Source organism: Musca autumnalis, unplaced genomic scaffold (assembly GCF_047663935.1).
Source record: "Musca autumnalis isolate F117 unplaced genomic scaffold, ASM4766393v1 scaffold_5, whole genome shotgun sequence".
Taxonomy (NCBI): domain Eukaryota; kingdom Metazoa; phylum Arthropoda; class Insecta; order Diptera; family Muscidae; genus Musca; species Musca autumnalis.
In genome coordinates this window covers 158267345-158290189 of record NW_027412088.1, presented here as the reverse complement: position 1 = coordinate 158290189, position 22845 = coordinate 158267345, and the positions used below count along the sequence as shown (strand labels likewise).

Below are 22845 nucleotides of genomic sequence, written 5' to 3'. Positions count from 1 at the left end.
CCCCATAGAACGGTACTTCCCCAATTTCGGTATTTTGAATGTTGTGGCCTCAATATTCCTCCGAAATGACTGAAATTTGGTATGTATTTAGTTTTCGTTAGTGGTATTCAACTTTCCCCTCTAATTTTGTCGGTATAAGTCCACTCCTTCCTATAGCCCCCATTGAACGTTACCTCCCGATTTTCGGTATTTTGAAGGTTGTTGCCTCAATATTCCACAGAATTGACTGAAATTTGGTGTTTAGTCTTTATTTGGGGTATAAAACATTCCATATGAAATTTGTTGGTATAGGTCCTTGCCTTTATATAGCCCCCATAGAACGGTACCTCCCGATGTTCGTAATTCTAAAGGTTGTGACGTCAATATCCCACCGAAATTACTGATTTTTATTATTTATTCATAAAGTATTCCTGAAAAGAATTATTAGTATATGTCCACGTCTTCCTTTATCCCCCATAGAAGTATACCACTTAATTTTTAGTATTTTTTAGGTTTTAGCCACATTACCTAGCCGAAATATCGGAAATTTGGTAGTCTTCATTGAGTCGAATGAAATTTGCTGAAATTTGGCAATTAGTCTTCTTCATAAACGAAAGGAAACTAATTGCTTCGGTTTACTTTAATTTAACTCGTGGTGGAGGGTATAACAAGTTCGGCCCGGCCGAACTTAACTCCGTTCTTACTTGTTTTTTTTTTTTGATTTTTCTCATCTATGAACATTGTAGTTTCAGAATCCGCAAAAAAATCCCAGGTGTAAGCATCTTCCATTTAAAGTTGCTTCAAGAGCACCGTGAATACCCTCTTTCTTTCCGTTCCATTATAAACCATTGAGGAACAACACAGCAATATTCCGGAAATATCTTTTCTCATCTTCTCTTTGCCCTAAACTGTCACTGGTTATTCTTAAACATAATAGTAAGTTTACATTTACGAAATCGAGTGGATTTCAACTGCCAATTCCTTTGTATATACGTCAAAAGAAATCTCATCTGAAATCCATTGGATTTCATTTGACGTTTAAGCAATGGAATTGACAGTTAAAATCGAGTGCATTTCGTAAATTTAAACCTAGCATAGCTAACCTAACCATCACATAAGGTAGGTTCACCACATCATCTGGTTATGTAAATAGTATTTACTAAATACACTTTACTATTATTGGAATAACTATAGGCTTTCCATTTCTGACTATGGAAGTGTCATTGTTACGTATGTATGTTATATAATTTACATTTGTTGTTATTTTTAACAACTCACGTTAAATTGGCGATATCAATACTCAATACAACAATACTTGCCACACAATAACCTGAAGAAAACAGCTACTGTTTATGTTTGACGTTTAGGAATAACACAAATGACATGACCTGTACCAATAACAAAAGCGAAACTTCTTCAAGTTATTTCACCGAAATTTCTAACCTTACAAACAAATATACCGACGTACATATGTACATGATCATGTGTAAGGAAAGTGGTGGAAGTAAAAAAGAACAAGAAATGCGTGATGATGACCAAATGACAACAAATGAAAGTGAATTCACTTCTTCACCACCAATAATCACGGTTTTATAATAAATCTTTATTTGAAAATTTCAACTAAAATCCACAAAAATCCATTTCACATTATAAAAATCCATAGCAATTCGATAATCATCAACAGTCAACGTAAATCCAGCAAAATGTCAACAACATTAAGGAAAAGTTTACTTCTTTTATTTCTCAGCCTATTCAATAACACTCAAGCTGAAGTTTCGCACTTTTTTGCACCGGAAATAAGCTATTTTCAACATCATCATCATATACCGCCTCAACAGCAATCTATAGCATTAACATTCCAACAACCACCATTACCTAGTGGTGTTTATGGTTCGCCCATTTATCCTAATCCTGTTGCAGTACCAGCCCAAATTGTAACCCCAGCACCTGTGGCACCAGTCACTTCATCAACAACGGAATCACCTTTACCAGATATTGTTGTTAATCGCAGCGCCAAGGATCAGCGTCAATTTATACCACTGCATCGACAATATATACCTCCATCTGCGGAGGAGAGGCCAAGTTATGAAAGTCCATCTCAGAGGTATGTAAAGATATTTTGTTATATGCGAAGATGAGAGACGAAGCTATTGTTTTTATGGTATTAAGCCATGTGATGGGATATTTACCCTTCACTGCAATAGCGTATAAGTTAGAGTTGTACCAATTAACTATATGCAACTATCTAGTTCACTACGCAGTTCCAATGGCCCACATCATTTGTATGAACAAACTGCGTATACGTTATATCACACGTTAGATTTTATGACGTTACTCATACGTTTTGGAATTATTACATAAACCAGTAAGACAGATTTTTATATCCACAGCCCTTAAGCCAACGCGGGTATTTACACTTTATATGACCAAAAGGTGCCTTATAAAAATTTAGAGCCGATTTACCATTGTACGTCCGTCTGTCTTTGGTCCGCTCAGATTAACCGATTTGGTCCAAATATTCTACCTCATAATACATACATATGTTCCCACTACATCTCCGAATAGACAAGGCTTGTCTTACAGACACCACTTGTAAAGAAGTTTTTCATGGCTGAAATACTCAGGAAATGTAAGACAACACTACGCTGAGGGGGTTTGCCATCGCCAAAAATTTTGATGTTCTGGTCAAGGATTGAACCGCAGACCTGTTGAGTGCAAATACTTTGTTCAAATTCCCATATACTTCGTGGTGCGCTCGATAACTCTCAAATAAATCAGCCCATTTGGACCAAAATTTATTTATTGGTGCAAATATAGACTATACGGGACCCACTCCTTCGGGTACCTCCACAAAAGAAGGACATGTCTCAGATTATTTTGATACATATTTTTGCAACAAGTTGTCCTTGCGGGCCCTATTACGGTGGTAATTTTTTTCAGGTGAAAGTCCATACCTCCTGAGTTACTGGGCCAAAAACTCCAACAAACCTTGCCTGCACCTGTAAATGACTGAGGAGCACACAATTTACGGCGGCCGATTATATGCACCGAATTGATTTGAAGAAATCTTCGACGATATTCGTTTCAGACAATTTGGAACCAATTTAGCATCAACCAGTTTCATCCAAACGTTACACCTCATAATTTTTTCAAAATTATATCAAGTTCGATATGGGACATATCGGTCTACTTCTTAAGGTACCAAAATCTTCGTGCTGCGCACAAATAATTCAACCGATTTGGTCCACAATTTGTTCCTCGATATATTTTTTCCACACATAGATAAAGATCGAATATGGACTCCACACAAAATTTAAAAAAACAAATGTTTGCAAAAGTGTAGCAAAATTACATGTCTCGGACCCTATTAAGACGGTAAAATTTGTTTTATTGGGCAATTATGTGTTTTTGTTCGTATATTTTTCACCATGAGAGCGGTAATACATATATCCCGGAATGCCTGCTCCGAATTTTTTTTTTTTTTGGTCCGTGCCGGTATAGAGAAGAACACAGGGCCATGGATTTTTCCGTTTGTCAGATCTGCAATCTCCACATTTCAACATCAGTGAAATGTAATGGATGTAGAGAATGGATACACCTTCGTGGCCGTTCTGGTCTTACCGCCTTCCGGACCACTGCGAATATCTACGTCATCGTTCCGGAATATCTACGTCATCGTTGGAATACGAGACAATCCCGCAGTCTCTCCAACAATAACAAAACCAGCATCTAATCTAATCGATCTCCGCAACTAAGTCAGCGGAATTGTAGGCTTACCTCACATACGCTCGAGCTTGAATCTAGGGACCCATACATTGAATGTATGGAGGTTGCAGTAAAGTGTGGGCCTGCCGAGGTAGAGATTCTTAAATTGTACATACGCCCGATGAATGGTTGTGTCCGGTGTGCCCGGTATTATATGCCTGATGTTAGTTTGGTTTTGGAAGGCAGTAACTTTCCTAGGGTCCTAGGTAATGACCAGAGAGGTACATCGTTGGTTGAACAAATTGAAAGATCCAAATTTTGCACGGTGAATGAAGACGTTCCAACGGAGATAAGTGTAGATTGCCGCAGCTCGCCAACATCACCATTGTGACACCTGCTGGTCTGATAAATGATGTGTCCATGTTTACATCGTTATTTCGCCTGGCTCAAACCACCTTTCTATCATCGTCTCTGTTAATAGATCAGCCGACGAACCATGCTGAAGTTGATTGACAAAGGTTCAGAAAATGTACCAATCACCGTTTCAGAGACCTGCCCATTCCCTCAAATCCTCTGGTAGCTGATAGGATTTTCCGATTTCCCAGCGGAGGCGACAGGGCTAGAAAATGAGTGTGATGAGGCTCGTTCTACGAACCCTAAAGACACAAAAGTTAGGTAAGTTACTCTTGAAGTCAGCAGGCTAGTAGACGAGCATAAGCGGAAAAAAGTTGCTAGACGACCTGAAGCAATGCTACATTGGTACACGGTTAACTAAATTGTGGGCAACGATTAAAACACTCTCGAATCCGTGAAAGAGGGATGATAGAACGACTGTTACTTTCAACAGCGTGGCAGTGGCAGTTCCGAAGAGGCGCATTAGCTACCCATATTGTACCAGAAGCCTGGAAAGTTGGCAGGATGGTCCCGATACTGAAGCCAAGGCAAGGATGCCAGCAGAAGCGAATTGTACAGGCCTATATCCCTATTGTCCCTTCTCCTCCCTATGATGAGAAGCAGTTTCCCAGTTGCCCAATATCAGCATGGTGGCTCTTGGCCTTCGATACCGTCAACCATGCCAAGCTTGACATAGAGAAAACTTCCCGCCTTTGAAATATTGGGCGAAGCTCCGTAGAGTGAAACAGGGAGTTTCGTCAAGGCCGGGTGATATCTCCGGATTTGTTTAAACTCTACCTTTCTGAAAATCCACACCCTCCCGACGGGTGTGTACGATTCTACGATCTAGGCGTCGGATCCTATGGTCGAAGTTATATGTAATAGGTTAAATTTCTACATAGCTGACTTAGTGCCGTTCTTCCATCTAACGAATGCGAAAGTATATGCGGCCAAATCCACTGCCACTTTGTTTACCACCTGGATGGTGATATATTGAGTGTATCGTTCTACAGCATTTTTAAGTGAACCGCGCAAGCCACAGCTTTTTGCTACAAGATCAGTAGCGGGAACAAGCTTCTCAAGTTGATGGCCGGCAGCACTTGGGGTGCTGACAAAGAAACCTTGTTGTCCCCTTACAAAGCAATAGGTCGGTCTGTGATAAGCTATGCGGCGCTAGTGTGGTATGCAAATCTTAGCGCTACGCAGTGAAGGAATATACAAACCTGCCAGAATGCCGCCCTGAAGACTGCAACAGGGTACCTACCTCCTCATGACACTTAGGGTGCTGACAAAGAAACCTTGTTATCCCCTAACAAAGCAATAGGTCGGTCTGTGATAAGCTGTGCGGCGCTAGTGTGGTATGCAAATCTTAGCGCTACGCAGTGGAAGAATATACAAACGTGCCTCCTCCTGACACCAGTAGACCACCTTCATGATTAGGCAAATATTTTACTCGTGCATCAGCACAACAAGATGTTGTCGATGCAGTATTTGCTTGGGTGTTACCGCCTTGAGCATCCCTGCCACAATACAGTGGACAAGCTTCTTCCCTCAGACACATCAATAGAGACCTTCATGATCTACAGAGAGGTCCAAAGATACAAACAAAGACCTCTTGATCAACGAGTCTATCAGGCAGGCTTGACTACCAATCACAGCGATGCAGTTGCACAGGCAGTACAAAGGTACAGTGTGAATGTCGTACTCGGAGACTAGCCTCCATCCATAGCAGCAGAAGAACGTCAGCTACCAAGGCAAACACGAGTGGTTTGAGCGCAGTTTAGATCCGGTCGATGCAGTCGGCTCAATTCGTGTTGGGCCCGAACTGAAGGCACGATTGGGACCTCACGAAACTCTGCATTATTCACCACCACCTAGACGGCTGAAATGAAACTCTCCCTGAACATATTGACCAATCATATTGAACATATTGACCAATCGTCTCCTGATTCCGAACACTAACTGCCCCAAGATATTGGGTGTAATGTTCTAAAGCATGTTTAAGTCGACCGCGGTAGCATTTGGGTTGCTGTTAAACAAACCTTGTTGACCTCTTAAAATATAATATGCCGGTCAGTGTGGTATGCAAATGTTAGCGCTAAGCAGTTCAAAGACTGTTCAAACTGCACCACCTTCATGAGAAGGCGATGTTTTCGATGCAGTAACTGCTTGGATTTTACCGCCCTGCAACAATCCAGTGCACAAGTTTCCTCGCCCAGGCATGCCAGGAGAGATCTTTATGATCTAGAGAGAGAGAGAGATCCAAAGGTACAAGCGAGAAGCTTTAGGTCAACGAGCCTATGAGGCAGGCAGTACAAAGGCAGTGTGAGTGTCGAACTCAGAGACCACCCCAGTTATTACAGCAGAAGAACGTCAGTTGCCAAGGAAAACACGAATGGTTTTAGCGCAGTTAAGTTCCGGACATTGTAGTCGCTTTAATTCACATTGGACCCGAATTGGTGGCACGATGCCCAACACATGTGGCCTGGGAGCACACGACACGCTGCTTTTGTTTAGCTGCCTAGCTAACCCCCACTCGCCTGTCTACTGATTCGTTACGGACACAGCCAGTCCAGGTTGCAGAATTGTTGAGCCTGGAACAGAGGAACTAGAAACAGATAACTGAAAGAGATAGACGAACGAACATATTTAAGTTGCTACAACAACATCGTAAAACTGCTCCCAGGAGTACATCAAGTCCCAAGAAGGTCTATAGCGAAGAATACCTTGGGGTATCTCTTCTTTTTTCACCTACGAAAATCCGGACAATGTAGCCGCCACAATTCATATTGAGCCCGAATTTAAGGCACTATAGCCAACATATACCCTGCATGTGGGTTGGGACTGCACGACATGCTGCATTTGTTTAGCTACCCAGTTAACCCCATTAACTTGTCTCCTGATTCTTTATGGGCGCAGTCAGTCCAGGTTGCAGAATTTTTGAGTCTGAACACAGATGAACCAGAATCAGATAACTGAATTAAATATTCGAACGAATATATTTGAGTTGCTACAACAAGAGACCGAAATTCTACACATCGGACGATACCTTTGGGCATCTCATCAGTTTTCACCTAAATTGATTTCAAGTTTATTAAATTTCTTTTTTAGCGACAGCAACAACAACAATGGATATCCCTTTAGCGGCTACGTTTATGAGAAACCCACTACAACATCTACGACGACCACAACTACAACCACCACTGAAAAGCCAACCAGACCCATTGTCTTAGAAGATGATTTGCCCTCACAATTTCTGCCACCCATCAGTCACGACACTCCCGCCTTTGAAAACGACGAAGATTTCAATACACCCTCCACATCTGATGGTTATGATTATCATATTCCCCCACCAGTTGTAATACAAAGTGATACACCTTTCAGCAGACCCTCCACCCCGGCTCCAGTTTATTTACCACCCTCCACAGATCAACAGACAGTGTTACAAAATACCGATTCCTCAGTGCCTCCGCTACGTTTACACGTTCATGAAATGCGTTGTCTACAGCAGCAGTCTAAACAGGGAGGTTATTTTCGTTCCGTTTTGAAAGTGGACAGTTTTATTGGTGCCACTCCCACTGTGGATAATGATTCCAGTGACAAACGTTGTGAGCTGAAACTGCATAAAAGTTATGTTGTTGTTGATATTGCGGGAGAGGATTTTAACAAATGTGGGGTACAACAGTGTGGCAAGGATTTGTGTCTGCGCCTAAGATTCCCTGCAATTAGGGGTATGCGTACCGGGTCGGATAATATTTTGACGCTACACTGTAAATCACAAAATCGTGTGGCCGTTAAGACTCATGCCCTGAAAATGGGTGTGGCCAATGATGTGTAAGTTTTGGGAAATACTACCTTCAATAGGTTGTGAATTCATTAAAACTTTCTTTCTGATAATTATAGGCAATCCCGAAGTTTAGGTACCTTGGCCAAGGGAGGCTCTCAAAACTCCTTCAGGACTCATGTGGAGCTCTTGAGAAAAACACTCCAGGGTTATGCTCGACATTTGCAAAACAATGAAGCTGTTCAGTTGGGCGAAGATTTGCTACTTAGAGCCCATGTTTTGACAGGAGATGGTAATTTCCGAAACTTTCCTAACACGTTCAGCATCACGCTAATAACATAATTTCCCATTTCAGGCTGGAATTTTACCAAACTAACTGATGTTAGTCTGCAACGCATCTCTCCCTCTGGAGAAGTCCTCAATAATGTACAACTTATAACATCCCAGGGATGTTTAAATCCCTCAATGAAAGGCATTTGTACCCAACCACCCTCATTCGATGCTCCCTTGGGTTATAAGCTGCCCTTTAAGGCGGTAATGTTCCAGGGCATGCGCAGTGGTGATGAATTGTTGATGTCTATGCGCATAACTGGATGTTTGGATTATCACGACTGTCATGTAGCCACGGATCAATGTTTCTCAGCCAACTCTAATAATTCACAGCGGCGTAAGCGGGACGCAACCTCTCCGCAGGCAAATCAAACAGAAATTTCTGAAATTTCCAAAATATCTTTTCGTGTCATCATGCCAGAGGCCACCATGTCAGATAGCCACAACAACCTAAACTCCCTTGGTTCCTCTTCTTCGAAATCATTAATCTTAATGGGGTCCCTTGGGTTTGTTGTCCTCTTGGTGGCGTTGGGTATTTTTGTTATTTTAAAACTAAAAAAATAATTTTCGATTTTATGTTATTCTTATTTTTTATTTATTTTTATTTTCTATTTAAGCTAACAATAAATAATAGATAAGTTTAAAATGTTGTATTTGATCAATCTGAACATGTTGCGTACACACACACACCGACGGCATTAAACCAAAAATGGTCGGACATTATGTACTCATGTACAAATTCGTTTACAAGACATTGCATGCGAAGAAAACGTGTGACAGCTGCTGAAGTCAAGCGTTATTGTTGTTGTTGCTAACAAAATTGGTGGGATTCAATTGGAATAGGTGGCTAACTATATAATTTTAAGAAGTTAGAGTGAGACAAGGGTTTTTTTATACTCATATAGGCTGTTGATCAAGAAAGGGTCGAGGGGTCAGGAAGAAACAACAATTTTTCAAAGGTTACTCATATCCGCAAACGTTTTATGATAATTTGAGAATGTGCAGCAGAATCTGCGTGAAGATCTGGACTCTTTATAGTCAAGGTTGAGTTTACGCACTTGCGGATGTTCTTAAAAAGTACAATGCCGTTATTACCGTCTCACAAGTAGTGCCATGGATCTAGAATGGTGACACGACATCTATAGGTGATGCACTGCATTGCTACGGAATAAGGTTAAACTAAACCCCTAAACTTTTTTATTTCATTGACACATGAGGTACAACATAAAACGGGGCTTTTTTAGATTACGAGTCTTACAATGATTTATAGACTTTACTTCACTTATTCGTACATGACGTTACTTCACTGTCGGTTTTAGTTCGCGGTCTGACTTCAAACATACTCACTTCACCCACCTACTATTCTCTCGTATTTTTCAAAGACGTGGACTAAAAAATATCCTTTTTCAACGACCTGGATTAAAAAATGGGGTTTCAACGACCTGTATTTAAAAAAATATATTTTCAAAGACGTTGCTTTAAAAAAAATTATAGTATTCAAAGACCGTAGATTTTTTAACCCTTTCGGCCCCGCTCCAGAACCGAGGCTTAAAAAATGGGTTTTCAACGACCTGGATTTAAAAAAATGTATTTCCAAAGACGTTGCTTTAAAAAAATTACAGTCTTCAAAGACCGTAGATTTTTTAACCCTTTCGGCCCCGCTCCAGAACCGAGTGTCTAAAAATTATTTTTTCGTGATAGCAATGCTTGTTAGCTCCGAATTAGGGATTTTTGAAGATTTGAAACTTCGGGAGTTATTGGGGAATCAGATATTGGAAGTTGCTTATAAGCAAGGTAGTATTTTATGATATTAATAAATTAAAACAAGTTTATAAGAACATACAAATTGCTTGTTATTTATTCTTTAAGAATCATTTTTGATATAATATTATATATTATATCAATAATACCTTAGTATGATAGGCAAGAAAACAATGTTTACTTGTATTTGAACATAGATGAACACCACACTTTGACACAGGTGTTCTTGTCTTGCTAAAACGACGTCGACCTTTTTCTCCCATACCACCCAATGACGAATTTGGCAGGTCGTAAGTAACTTTACGGCGCTTGGAACTGGAACATGACTCTCGACTCTCTCTGGATACTTTACAACACGTAGTTCAATGGTGCTATCTTCTAGCAAATTGATCTCTATTTCTTCACCTCTCTCCAAAATTTCGTTCAAACCATTCTACATAAACTCTTATTCTTCATCTTCGCACTCTTCATCAGAAGCTTTGTTTCAGTTGAACTCCAGAATGGCTTGGATATTTGTTTCCAGAGCCGTTTAGGTGGTTTGTTCATATTTTCGATTTCAATGGTTTTCACTATCACCGTGGACCAAAGTTGCTTATAAGCAACTTCAAAAAAGAAAAAAAATATTGTAAAGGAACAATGCCACATTTTTTTAAAATGTTATTTTGTTATATAACTATACCTGTTAGTAATAACACTGCGTATTTGTTTTTTAAAATTATTATTTATAAATATTTTTTTTTTTAACTTTACTTCATGCACTATTTTTTTGGAGCGCGCGATTTGCTAGACTTCATAGTGAATAATGCATAATAAATAGGTCGATCGTCACATAACTGATATTTTTGCTGTTGTTTTTTATTCTCAGAACTTCAATTAACGAAACCAATGCGAGTTTTGATGAGAAAATCCCATCAGTTTCAAATTAAACCATGCTAAAAATCGAAGGGTTAAAAATATTTTCCATAGACGTGGATTTTTAAAAATTTAATTAAAAATTTCTTAAAAAATATTTTTCAAAGATGTAGGTTTGAATAAAAACATATTTTTCCATAGACGCCGTTTAAAAAAAAAATATATTTTTTAAGCGACTTGTATTTCTTAAAAGCATTTTGTTGAAAAACAAGAAACAAGGGAACTGATGAAGATCTGTGGCGAGATCTGAAACTATAGTCTTCCCTGCCTTACCCCTTTGTAAACATCACCAATTTTTTCCGCTAATAAATTAAAGTTGTTTTAATAAAATATTAAAACAACGACTATGTGATTAAGCCTGACTATTTTGAAAAACAAAATAGAAGCCGTCGAAATGTTTATTGCTGTAGTATGCAATACCAACAATTAGTTATGCGTTTTTCGCTGAGAATCAACGAACGCATAGCAGTGGGAAGGATTTGGTTTTGTTTGCAAGTGAAGTTGCTCGAGTTTAGGTAGTGCCAAAGAAATTCTCGTTCAGAGTGTTTCTTTGCACACGTATCTATTTGGGCGGGCAATTGACACTTTCTTGTTGAAAAGCAATAAACAAGATTCTGCCTTGTGATGTGAAAGTGAAAACATCTAGTGAAGTGATATAGACAATAGAAAATAAAAGAAGTTAGTGTTCTAAAAAAGTGTCAATGCCAGGTCACAGCGATAAGGCTGTTGGCAAACTGTCGAAAAAAGACTTCATTAAAAAATCTAAAAACGATGATGCTACAGGCAGTCATAGGAAAAGAAACAAGTAAAAAAGCGTTAAGTTCGGCCGGGCCGAACTTTTCATACCCTCCACCATAAAATATTCTGAACTAAAATGAAATAATTAGTTTTCATTCCTGTCCCCAACTTTAATTGGGTACGTTAAAACTGTCAGATAATACACATAAAATGTTTCATTCGGTAGGCCCTTTTTATGGTGTCTATATCTAGCTATGTATGTTGAAATTTTTTGGTGGGTTAGAAATTGGGAGGTACCGTTATATAGGGGTTACAATAAAACATGGACCTATGTTGACAGTTTTTGATGGGAGCCTTTAATGTCAAATAACTCTTAATTTGGTTAAAAATTGTAGCTAGAATCCTCAAAATACCGAAAATCGGTACATAACGTGAGAACTTCGAATGTCATTAACAGATAGTTCGAAAGTATGTGGGCTATACGAAAATATGAACTTAAATGAACAATTTTTGTTGGCTTTTAAATTTCAAATTACAGAAAGTTCGTCCTAAAAATAATGCTAAGGTGCGGACAATCGGGAGGTTTGTTTTGTGGCTGTACCAAAACATGGACCTAGGTTCGGTTAAACATTTTAAGTAAAATCTTCAAAGTACCGAAAATCGGGAAGTATCGTTATATTGGGGTTATGTTGAAAATCGTTTATGCAGATGTGTTGTGACCACTACAACTACCTGAAATAGGGCGGTAACGTTATATGGGGGCTATTCCAAAACATGGACCACTAGTTATATAAGTTTATTGACATTTAAGAACCCTAAATGTCAATTGATAGCTAAATCGGTCTGAAAATGTAGATAAAAACGTCAAAATGCCGTAAATCGGGGGTACCGTTATATGGGGGCTATACCAAAACGTGGACCTAGGTCCACAAATTATAACTATATCGGTCTGAAAATGTAGCTAAAAACGTCAAAATACCGTAAATCGGGGGGTACCGTTATATGGGGGCCATACCAAAACGTGGACCTATGTCCACAACTTTTGTTATATAAGTTTATTGATACTTAAGAACCCTAAATGTCAAATTATAGCTACATCGGTCTGAAAATGTAGCTAAAAACGTCAAAATACCGTAAATCGGGGGGTACCGTTATATGGGGGCTATACCAAAACGTGGCCCTATGTCCACAACTTTTGTTATATAAGTTTATTGATACTTAAGAACCCTAAATGTCAAATTATAGCTAAATCGGTCAGAAAATGTAGCTAAAACCGTCAAAATACCGTAAATCGGGGGGTACCGTTATATGGGGGCCATACCAAAACGTGGACCTATGTCCGCAACTTTTGTTATATAAGTTTATTGACATTTAAGAACCCTAAGTGTCAAATTATAGCTACATCGGTCTGAAAATGTAGCTAAAAACGTCAAAATACCGCAAATCGGGGGGTACCGTTATATGGGGGCTATACCAAAACGTGGACCTATGTCCACAAGTTTTGTTATATATGTTTATTGACACTTAAGAACCCTAAATGTCAAAATATAGCTAAATCGGTCTGAAAATGTAGATAAAAACGTCAAAATGCCGTAAATCGGGGGTACCGTTATATGGGGGCTATACCAAAACGTGGACCTAGGTCCACAAATTATAACTATATCGGTCTGAAAATGTAGCTAAAAACGTCAAAATACCGTAAATCGGGGGGTACCGTTATATGGGGGCTATACCAAAACGTGGACCTATGTCCACAAGTTTTGTCACATAAGTTTATTGACATTTAAGAACTTCAAATGCCAAATTATAGCTTCATCGGTCTGAAAATGTAGCTAAAAACGTCAAAATACCGTAAATCGGGGGGTACCGTTATATGGGGGCTATACCAAAACGTGGACCTAGGTCCACAACTTTTGTTATATAAGTTTATTGATACTTAAGAACCCTAAATGTCAAATTATAGCTAAATCGGTCAGAAAATGTAGCTAAAACCGTCAAAATACCGTAAATCGGGGGGTACCGTTATATGGGGGCTATACCAAAACGTGGACCTATGTCCACAACTTTTGTTATATAAGTTTATTGATACTTAAGAACCCTAAATGTCAAATTATAGCTAAATCGGTCAGAAAATGTAGCTAAAACCGTCAAAATACCGTAAATGGGGGGGTACCGTTATATGGGGGCCATACCAAAACGTGGACCTATGTCCGCAACTTTTGTTATATAAGTTTATTGACATTTAAGAACCCTAAGTGTCAAATTATAGCTACATCGGTCTGAAAATGTAGCTAAAAACGTCAAAATACCGCAAATCGGGGGGTACCGTTATATGGGGGCTATACCAAAACGTGGACCTATGTCCACAAGTTTTGTTATATATGTTTATTGACACTTAAGAACCCTAAATGTCAAAATATAGCTAAATCGGTCTGAAAATGTAGATAAAAACGTCAAAATGCCGTAAATCGGGGGTACCGTTATATGGGGGCTATACCAAAACGTGGACCTAGGTCCACAAATTATAACTATATCGGTCTGAAAATGTAGCTAAAAACGTCAAAATACCGTAAATCGGGGGGTACCGTTATATGGGGGCTATACCAAAACGTGGACCTATGTCCACAAGTTTTGTCACATAAGTTTATTGACATTTAAGAACTTCAAATGCCAAATTATAGCTTCATCGGTCTGAAAATGTAGCTAAAAACGTCAAAATACCGTAAATCGGGGGGTACCGTTATATGGGGGCTATACCAAAACGTGGACCTATGTCCACAACTTTTGTTATATAAGTTTATTGATACTTAAGAACCCTAAATGTCAAATTATAGCTAAATCGGTCAGAAAATGTAGCTAAAACCGTCAAAATACCGTAAATCGGGGGGTACCGTTATATGGGGGCTATACCAAAACGTGGACCTATGTCCACAACTTTTGTTATATAAGTTTATTGACACTTAAGAACCCTAAATGTCAAATTATAGCTACATCGGTCTGAAAATGTAGCTAAAAACGTCAAAATACCGCAAATCGGGGGGTACCGTTATATGGGGGCTTTACCAAAACGTGGACCTATGTCCCCAAGTTTTGTTAAATAAGTTTATTGACACTTAAGAACCCTAAATGTCAAATTATAGCTACATCGGTCTGAAAATGTAGCTAAAAACGTCAAAATACCGCAAATCGGGGGGTACCGTTATATGGGGGCTATACCAAAACGTGGACCTATGTCCACAAGTTTTGTCACATAAGTTTATTGACATTTAAGAACTTCAAATGCCAAATTATAGCTACATCGGTCTGAAAATGTAGCTAAAAACGTCAAAATACCGTAAATCGGGGGGTACCGTTATATGGGGGCTATACCAAAACGTGGCCCTATGTCCACAACTTTTGTTATATAAATTTATTGATACTTAAGAACCCTAAATGTCAAATTATAGCTAAATCGGTCAGAAAATGTAGCTAAAACCGTCAAAATACCGTAAATCGGGGGGTACCGTTATATGGGGGCCATACCAAAACGTTGACCTATGTCCGCAACTTTTGTTATATAAGTTTATTGACATTTAAGAACCCTAAGTGTCAAATTATAGCTACATCGGTCTGAAAATGTAGCTAAAAACGTCAAAATACCGCAAATCGGGGGGTACCGTTATATGGGGGCTATACCAAAACGTGGACCTATGTCCACAAGTTTTGTTATATATGTTTATTGACACTTAAGAACCCTAAATGTCAAAATATAGCTAAATCGGTCTGAAAATGTAGATAAAAACGTCAAAATGCCGTAAATCGGGGGTACCGTTATATGGGGGCTATACCAAAACGTGGACCTAGGTCCACAAATTATAACTATATCGGTCTGAAAATGTAGCTAAAAACGTCAAAATACCGTAAATCGGGGGGTACCGTTATATGGGGGCTATACCAAAACGTGGACCTATGTCCACAAGTTTTGTCACATAAGTTTATTGACATTTAAGAACTTCAAATGCCAAATTATAGCTTCATCGGTCTGAAAATGTAGCTAAAAACGTCAAAATACCGTAAATCGGGGGGTACCGTTATATGGGGGCTATACCAAAACGTGGACCTATGTCCACAACTTTTGTTATATAAGTTTATTGATACTTAAGAACCCTAAATGTCAAATTATAGCTAAATCGGTCAGAAAATGTAGCTAAAACCGTCAAAATTCCGTAAATCGGGGGGTACCGTTATATGGGGGCTATACCAAAACGTGGACCTATGTCCACAACTTTTGTTATATAAGTTTATTGATACTTAAGAACCCTAAATGTCAAATTATAGCTAAATCGGTCAGAAAATGTAGCTAAAACCGTCAAAATACCGTAAATCGGGGGGTACCGTTATATGGGGGCCATACCAAAACGTGGACCTATGTCCGCAACTTTTGTTATATAAGTTTATTGACATTTAAGAACCCTAAGTGTCAAATTATAGCTACATCGGTCTGAAAATGTAGCTAAAAACGTCAAAATACCGCAAATCGGGGGGTACCGTTATATGGGGGCTATACCAAAACGTGGACCTATGTCCACAAGTTTTGTCACATAAGTTTATTGACATTTAAGAACTTCAAATGCCAAATTATAGCTTCATCGGTCTGAAAATGTAGCTAAAAACGTCAAAATACCGTAAATCGGGGGTACCGTTATATGGGGGCTATACCAAAACGTGGACCTATGTCCACAACTTTTGTTATATAAGTTTATTGATACTTAAGAACCCTAAATGTCAAATTATAGCTAAATCGGTCAGAAAATGTAGCTAAAACCGTCAAAATACCGTAAATCGGGGGGTACCGTTATATGGGGGCCATACCAAAACGTGGACCTATGTCCGCAACTTTTGTTATATAAGTTTATTGACATTTAAGAACCCTAAGTGTCAAATTATAGCTACATCGGTCTGAAAATGTAGCTAAAAACGTCAAAATACCGCAAATCGGGGGGTACCGTTATATGGGGGCTATACCAAAACGTGGACCTATGTCCACAAGTTTTGTTATATATGTTTATTGACACTTAAGAACCCTAAATGTCAAATTATAGCCAAATCGGTCTGAAAATGTAGCTAAAAACGTCAAAATACCGTAAATCGGGGGGTACCGTTATATGGGGGCTATACCAAAACGTGGACCGATATAGCCCATCATCGAACTTGACCTGCCTGCAAACAAAAGACGCATTATCCCAAAATTTCAGCGTCCTATCTCCATTTTTGTGGATGCTAGAGTGATTACCACAGACGGACGGACGGACGGACGGACGGACGGACGTGCTCAGATCGACTTAGAATTTTACCCTGATCAAGAATATATATACTTTATAGGGTCGCAAATGAGTATTTCAATGCGTTACAAACGGAAAAACAAACTTAATATACCCTCCATACTATGGTGGAGGGTATAAAAATGAAAGTGAATTAAGTGATGAAGAGTTCAGGATTCAAAAATTAGAACTCGAACAGAAAATATAAAAAGCTAAACTTGAAACAGTTGAGCTAAGAAAAACAATTCAAAAGCAAGAAAAAATGGTAGAATATATAGCAAGTAAAGTGTCAGCAGGTTATGTAAGTGTGGACTTACATAGAGTTGGGCAATCTAGTTCACTGAACGGTTCGATCTTTCTCGTTCCTTTTATCAAAAGGAACTAGTTCCTTAATATCGTTCCTTCGTTCCATATAGTTCCTTCGTTCGTTTGACATTTAACTCAAATGTTCTTTTTATTTAAATCGCTCCTTTGGATGAATCGTTCGTTCAAATATCATTTTGTGTAAAACTCCGCCGTTCTTTTAATGTTAAACAAATAAAAACATATTTTTATATTTTTTCTTTTATAGAATTTATGCGCGCTTTATTAAAGACTAGTAACAAATATTTGTAAATTTTTGTAATTGCTAGAGACAAGTTTTCACCTCATTATTAAAGGAATAATATTAATGATATGTGAGGCAATTTACGATCTGCTCCCAGCTCTATAAGTTTTCTTACTTACTCCTTTGCCATTTTACAATCTTTGCATTTTTTAACGGGAACACACACTTTTATGTTGAAAATCTATTATATTTTCCTACACATGCCGCAAAACCCTTCACATACACACAAACACACGCATCGTCAATAACAAACAAAATAGAAACAATAGAAAATAAATTCATACGTTCCCAGCAAGCATCGATGAATTCGACAATCGCAATCTTATCCAATAAGATCAAGTACACGGGAAGAACTGTGTCATTCATATGATAGTGGCACAGTTCTTCCCGTGTGCTTGATCTCATTGGATAAGAATGCGATTGTCGAATTCATCGATGCTTGCTGGGTTATTTTCTATTCTGTTTCTATTTTGTTTGTTATTGACGATGCGTGTGTTTGTGTGTATGTGAAGCGTTGAACAAGTAGAACGAGATGAGCGAATAGAACGAGATGGTCAAAAGGAACGAGATGAACGAAAGGAACTATATAAACGAACGAGTCGGATATCGTTCCGATCGTTCCAGTCTCGGAATAGTTCCAATGAACTAGTTCGTTCCGGTACTACACAACTCTAGACTTACATTTACCAAAAGAGTGGGTCCAAAATAATGACCAAATTATCAATAACAGTAATAAAGCTAATGAGGCAGCCGAAGACCTTATTATGGCGAACAATAGGGAAGAAGAAGAAGATATAACCGCAATGCCGGCGGTGGGTAATAATGCAGAAGGAATCCAGACGAAGGAAGTGCATACCATCAACAACGATGCCGAAAAGGGAGAAAATATTAAACCAAAAAATCTTAAAGGTAAGGTCAGCCCACCTATAATAAAAGTGTACAATGAAAATACAAAGTGTTTGATACAAAAATGAGGGAAATATTAATGCATAATCATTTTAAAATCAAAAATAAAAATAAAAATCTTATACATCTAAAGTTAGCTATATAAGATTATATTAAAGCAAGAAAATATCTTGAAGAACAAAAGACTTCATTTTATACTTATACTCCGCAAGAGCAAAAACCAAATACCTTGTTAATAAAGGGTCTTTCTCGCACTTTTGATGAAAGTGATGTTAATAAATTAATAGAGGATAGCAATTTTAAATCGCAAAAACCTAAGGTAATTCAATTAAATGGTGATAGATGGCTTATTCAGCTAACTGATGAGTCAGATTTAAAAGCCATTTCCAAATTAAAACTTCTTACTAACAATGAAGTCACAATAGGGAAATATAAACCACAAGGAGTAGTTAAATGTAGAAATTGCCAAAGATTTGGACATATTTCCACAAATTGCCGTCTTGAATATAGATGTGTAAAATGTGGCGGATCTCATGGTCAAAAAAAAAAAAAAAAATGCCTTATTCCTCCTCAGGAAGCTAATACAAAAGAATATATATCAACTGACCCAAATACGGGAAAAATAATAAAAAAATTGGAATACCAGTTAAGTGCATTAATTGTAATGTTCAAGGACACGTCGCAAGCTACAAAAATTGTCCAAAAAGATTACAACTTTTGGAACATATTTCTGAAAGGAAGGCCAAATAAAAGACATTAATTACTCAAAAAGAGTAGATGGTACTACATTTTCTAATATTACAAAGGGAAATCCTACAAATATTAATGTGGGAAATAATAATATAAATAAGGGATCTAATCCGCAAATAAGAGACTCGTTCAGTATGTTTGATAACGATTGTATAAGACTTCTTGGAAAGGACTTCGCAACTTGTATGCAAAGAATAGGCGACTTTGCAGAAGATTATAAAAAAAAAAATAAATAACGATAAAGAAAAAACCGAAGCTTTATTCGGACTAATGATAAGCCTCAGACTGGATAAATAATATTAAAATATTAATATTAATTAATTTAATTAATCGAGCTTTTTTTTTTTTTTTTTTTTTTTATGACCTAAGGAGATTACATTGAAAAATTGATATCTAGCGAAGTCCTACACACACACACATCAACCACTATGCGACGATCGTTTCGTTAGCTGGTTAGGCTAACATCATCAGGCATATTAATGTGTTGTTGTTGCTAGACAATTTTCGCCATTTGGAGCTCCTATTTAATATTAATGATTTGTTATATTTTTGTTTTGTATTTATTTTTAGTTTTTAGCTTGTAAGGGGCTTAGCCCAGTAGTTTTAAGTATAAACAAAAACATAAAAGAGACTCATTTTATTCCTTTTTTGTTTGAGAAAATAAAAAAATAAAAGATTTTTTAATATGCATTCTAAATGGTGGCTGACCTTATTAAAAAACCAAATGTAGAAATTCTTAGATAAACAAATCGTAATTTGTGTTAAGATAGATTTAAGCAAATGAAATATGTATAACATAACTTTGTAAACTAATTGAATATGGAAATAAAACTGAATCTGAAGCAAGAAACAAGGGAAGTGATGAAAGTCTGTGGCGAGATCTGAAACTATAGTCTTCCCTGCCTTACCCCTTAGTAAACATCACCAAGTTTTCCCCGCTAATAAATTAAAGTTGTTTTAATAAAATATTAAAACAACGACTATGGGATTAAGCCTGACTATTTTGGAAAACAGAACAAAAATATTTCTTTAAAGATTTTTTTTTATTCTTTTTATAGTCGTGGATTTTTAGTAAAATACTTTTGCAAAGACGTGGAATTTTTAAAAAGATAATTTTTAAAGACGTGATTTTTAAAAATGAAAATCAGTTTTCAAAGACCTGGATTTTTTAAGAAAATAGTTATTCAAAGACGTGGATTTTTTAAAAAAATAATTTATTAAAGTCGTGGATTTAAAAAAAAAAAATAATTTTTCAAAGTCGTGGATTTAAAAAAAAATATTTGTTCAGTCTTGGATTTTTTAAAAATGTTTTTGTCGATGACTTGGATTTTTTAATAATATTATTCAAGGACGTGGATTTAAAAAAAAACATTTTTCAAAGACGTGGATTTAAAAAAATCATTTTTCAAAGACGTGGATTTAAAAAAAAATATTTTTCAAAGTCGTGGATTTAACAAAAAATAATTTTTCAAAGACGTGAATTTTTTAAAAAATATTTGTTCAAAGTCTTGGATTTTTAAAAAGTATTTGTTCAAAGACTTGGATTTTTTAAAAATATTTTTGTTAAAGACTTGGACTTCTTAATATTTTCCAAGGACGTGGATTTTTACAAAAATATTTTTTCAGTTATGATTTTTTAAAAATATTTTTTCAAAGACATTGATTTTTTTAAAAAAAAAAATTTTAGAGAAGTAGATTTTATTGCAATATTTTTTCAGAAAACGGAGATTTTTTATAAATATATTTTAAAGACGATGATTTTTTAAAAATGTATTTTTAAATCCGGCGATTTTCTAAAAAATATATTTTTAAAAACGAGGATTTTCTAAAAATATATTTTTAAATACGAAGATTTTTTAAAACGAACTGTTTCAAGTATGTGGAATTTTTAAAAAAATATATTTTTACAAAAATATTTTTCAGTGATGATTTAAAAAACAATTTTTTCAAAAGGATTTTTTTTTTTTAAATATATTTTTAAATACGTGAGTTGTTTTTATATTTTTTCAAAGAAAGGCGCGATTAAAAAAATTATTTTTGAGTGGCGTGGATTTAAAAAAAAATATTTTTTCAAAGACGTGAATTAAAAAAAAAAAATATATATATATATATATATTTTTTTTTTTTAAATTCACGTCTTTATATATATATATTCCAAAGACGTGGATTTTTAAAATTATTTTACAATGGCGTGATTAAAAAAATATTTATTTTTTTTCAAAAACGTGGAGTTTCCTTTCAATCTATTCTATGGGCACTATATTAAAACGTGCATCTACACACACAATTATGCATAAGCATGTTTTATACAAATTTCGAATACGGCATTCACAGTGCACCTTTGTACTGCCTCAGCAACTGTGTACTGCCTGAGCAACGGTTTGAATGCTATTCAAGCCTGCCTGAATGGCTCGTTGATTAAGAGGATCTCGCTTGTACCTAAATAATGAAGATCTCTCCTAACGTGTCTTGGTGTGGGAAGCCTGTCCACAAAATGGCGGCAGGGATGCTCACGATATCACCCAAGCAGGTACTGCATCGACAACATCTTACCTCCGTGGTACCTCCACGGCTGAGAGAATATTTTCTCAGCTTTCCGAGGATCTGAGGGAATGGGCAGCTCTCTGACTCTGCCGCTACCCTCAAACATTGCCTGTATGGGTCATTAGAGTCAAGCTCAAGCGAGATAGGTATGTACTGGACAGACTAGTGTATAAAGAAGGCAAGTCCTTCTCCTCCGGTTCTCGCACGATCCCTTCGCAAAACGTTTTTACTATCGCAACATTGTAGGCTACAGTTGACGTTGAGTTTTGTTTCCTGGATCTAACACGGCCTTTCACTGACAGCAAAACGGTTTTACTATCGCAACGTTGCAAGCTACAGGTGACGGTGAGTTATGTTTCCTGGAACGCTGCTATCCCGATCTTTCACTGGCAGCTTCACTACCCTCGTATATTTTTGCCGAACCGATCTGATCGATCGATCAGTTCGCATCATGTGGTTAATATTTGAAAAGCGCAATTGTCTATTGTACTTTGTAAAACTTCAACAAATATATTTATGTGAGAGTATGCCGGACAGATGTCTGTCCATTCGTTTTGGACGAAACAGCTTATCCATATACACCTTCAGCTGCATAGAAAAACAAAAAACAATTGTGTAAACTTTGTGTTCGTCGCCATACGCCGTCCGAACAATTTACAAATGATCAAATGAATGTTTTGCAGCACCAACAAGTCCAGATGCCGGTTATGTCGATAACTGATGGATGGATCGAACGATGGATGGAGATGGAGAGTTATGTGTGGCAGACACATGATGATGATGGTGATGTGTTGTTTGTGTGGCTGATATACTCCTATGGTTACCTGGTGGCCGAAGCAAGTTACTTTGGTTTGGTAACGATTGTGGTGGCGGCTCTGTCATACAAATATGTGGCATGTTGTTGTTCAATTGTTTGTTAATATCGTTTGTTTTTGTTAATGGGAGGTTTTTTATTCTCAAAAACAAAACTTAAAAAATCGACATTATGCCGCCACATTACATTGCTAATACAATTAACCAATGAAATTGCAATAAAAATATATTTCATTTGAGACAAAACACCTGATGAAATAATGAGTCAATAGTAACGTTTTGCGAAATGAATGTCTTTTGTTTAATAAAGTTAAAACAAACAA

General features: G+C 37.1%; 2 protein-coding genes across 4 annotated transcripts in view; one reads left to right on the top strand and one right to left on the bottom strand.

The window, feature by feature from the left end:
• Nucleotides 1-22845, bottom strand: part of Buffy (BCL2 family apoptosis regulator buffy) — a 67795-nt gene that overhangs the window by 14505 nt on the left and 30445 nt on the right. The gene's annotated exons all lie outside the window — the stretch shown is intronic.
• LOC141386815 (uncharacterized) lies at nt 1462-8755 on the top strand. The gene is made up of 6 exons (XM_073955724.1): nt 1462-1566; nt 1643-1668; nt 1727-2083; nt 7189-7911; nt 7981-8153; nt 8217-8755. The coding sequence occupies exons 1-6, from the start codon at nt 1462-1464 to the stop codon at nt 8753-8755; spliced, it is 1923 nt and encodes a 640-aa protein (XP_073811825.1).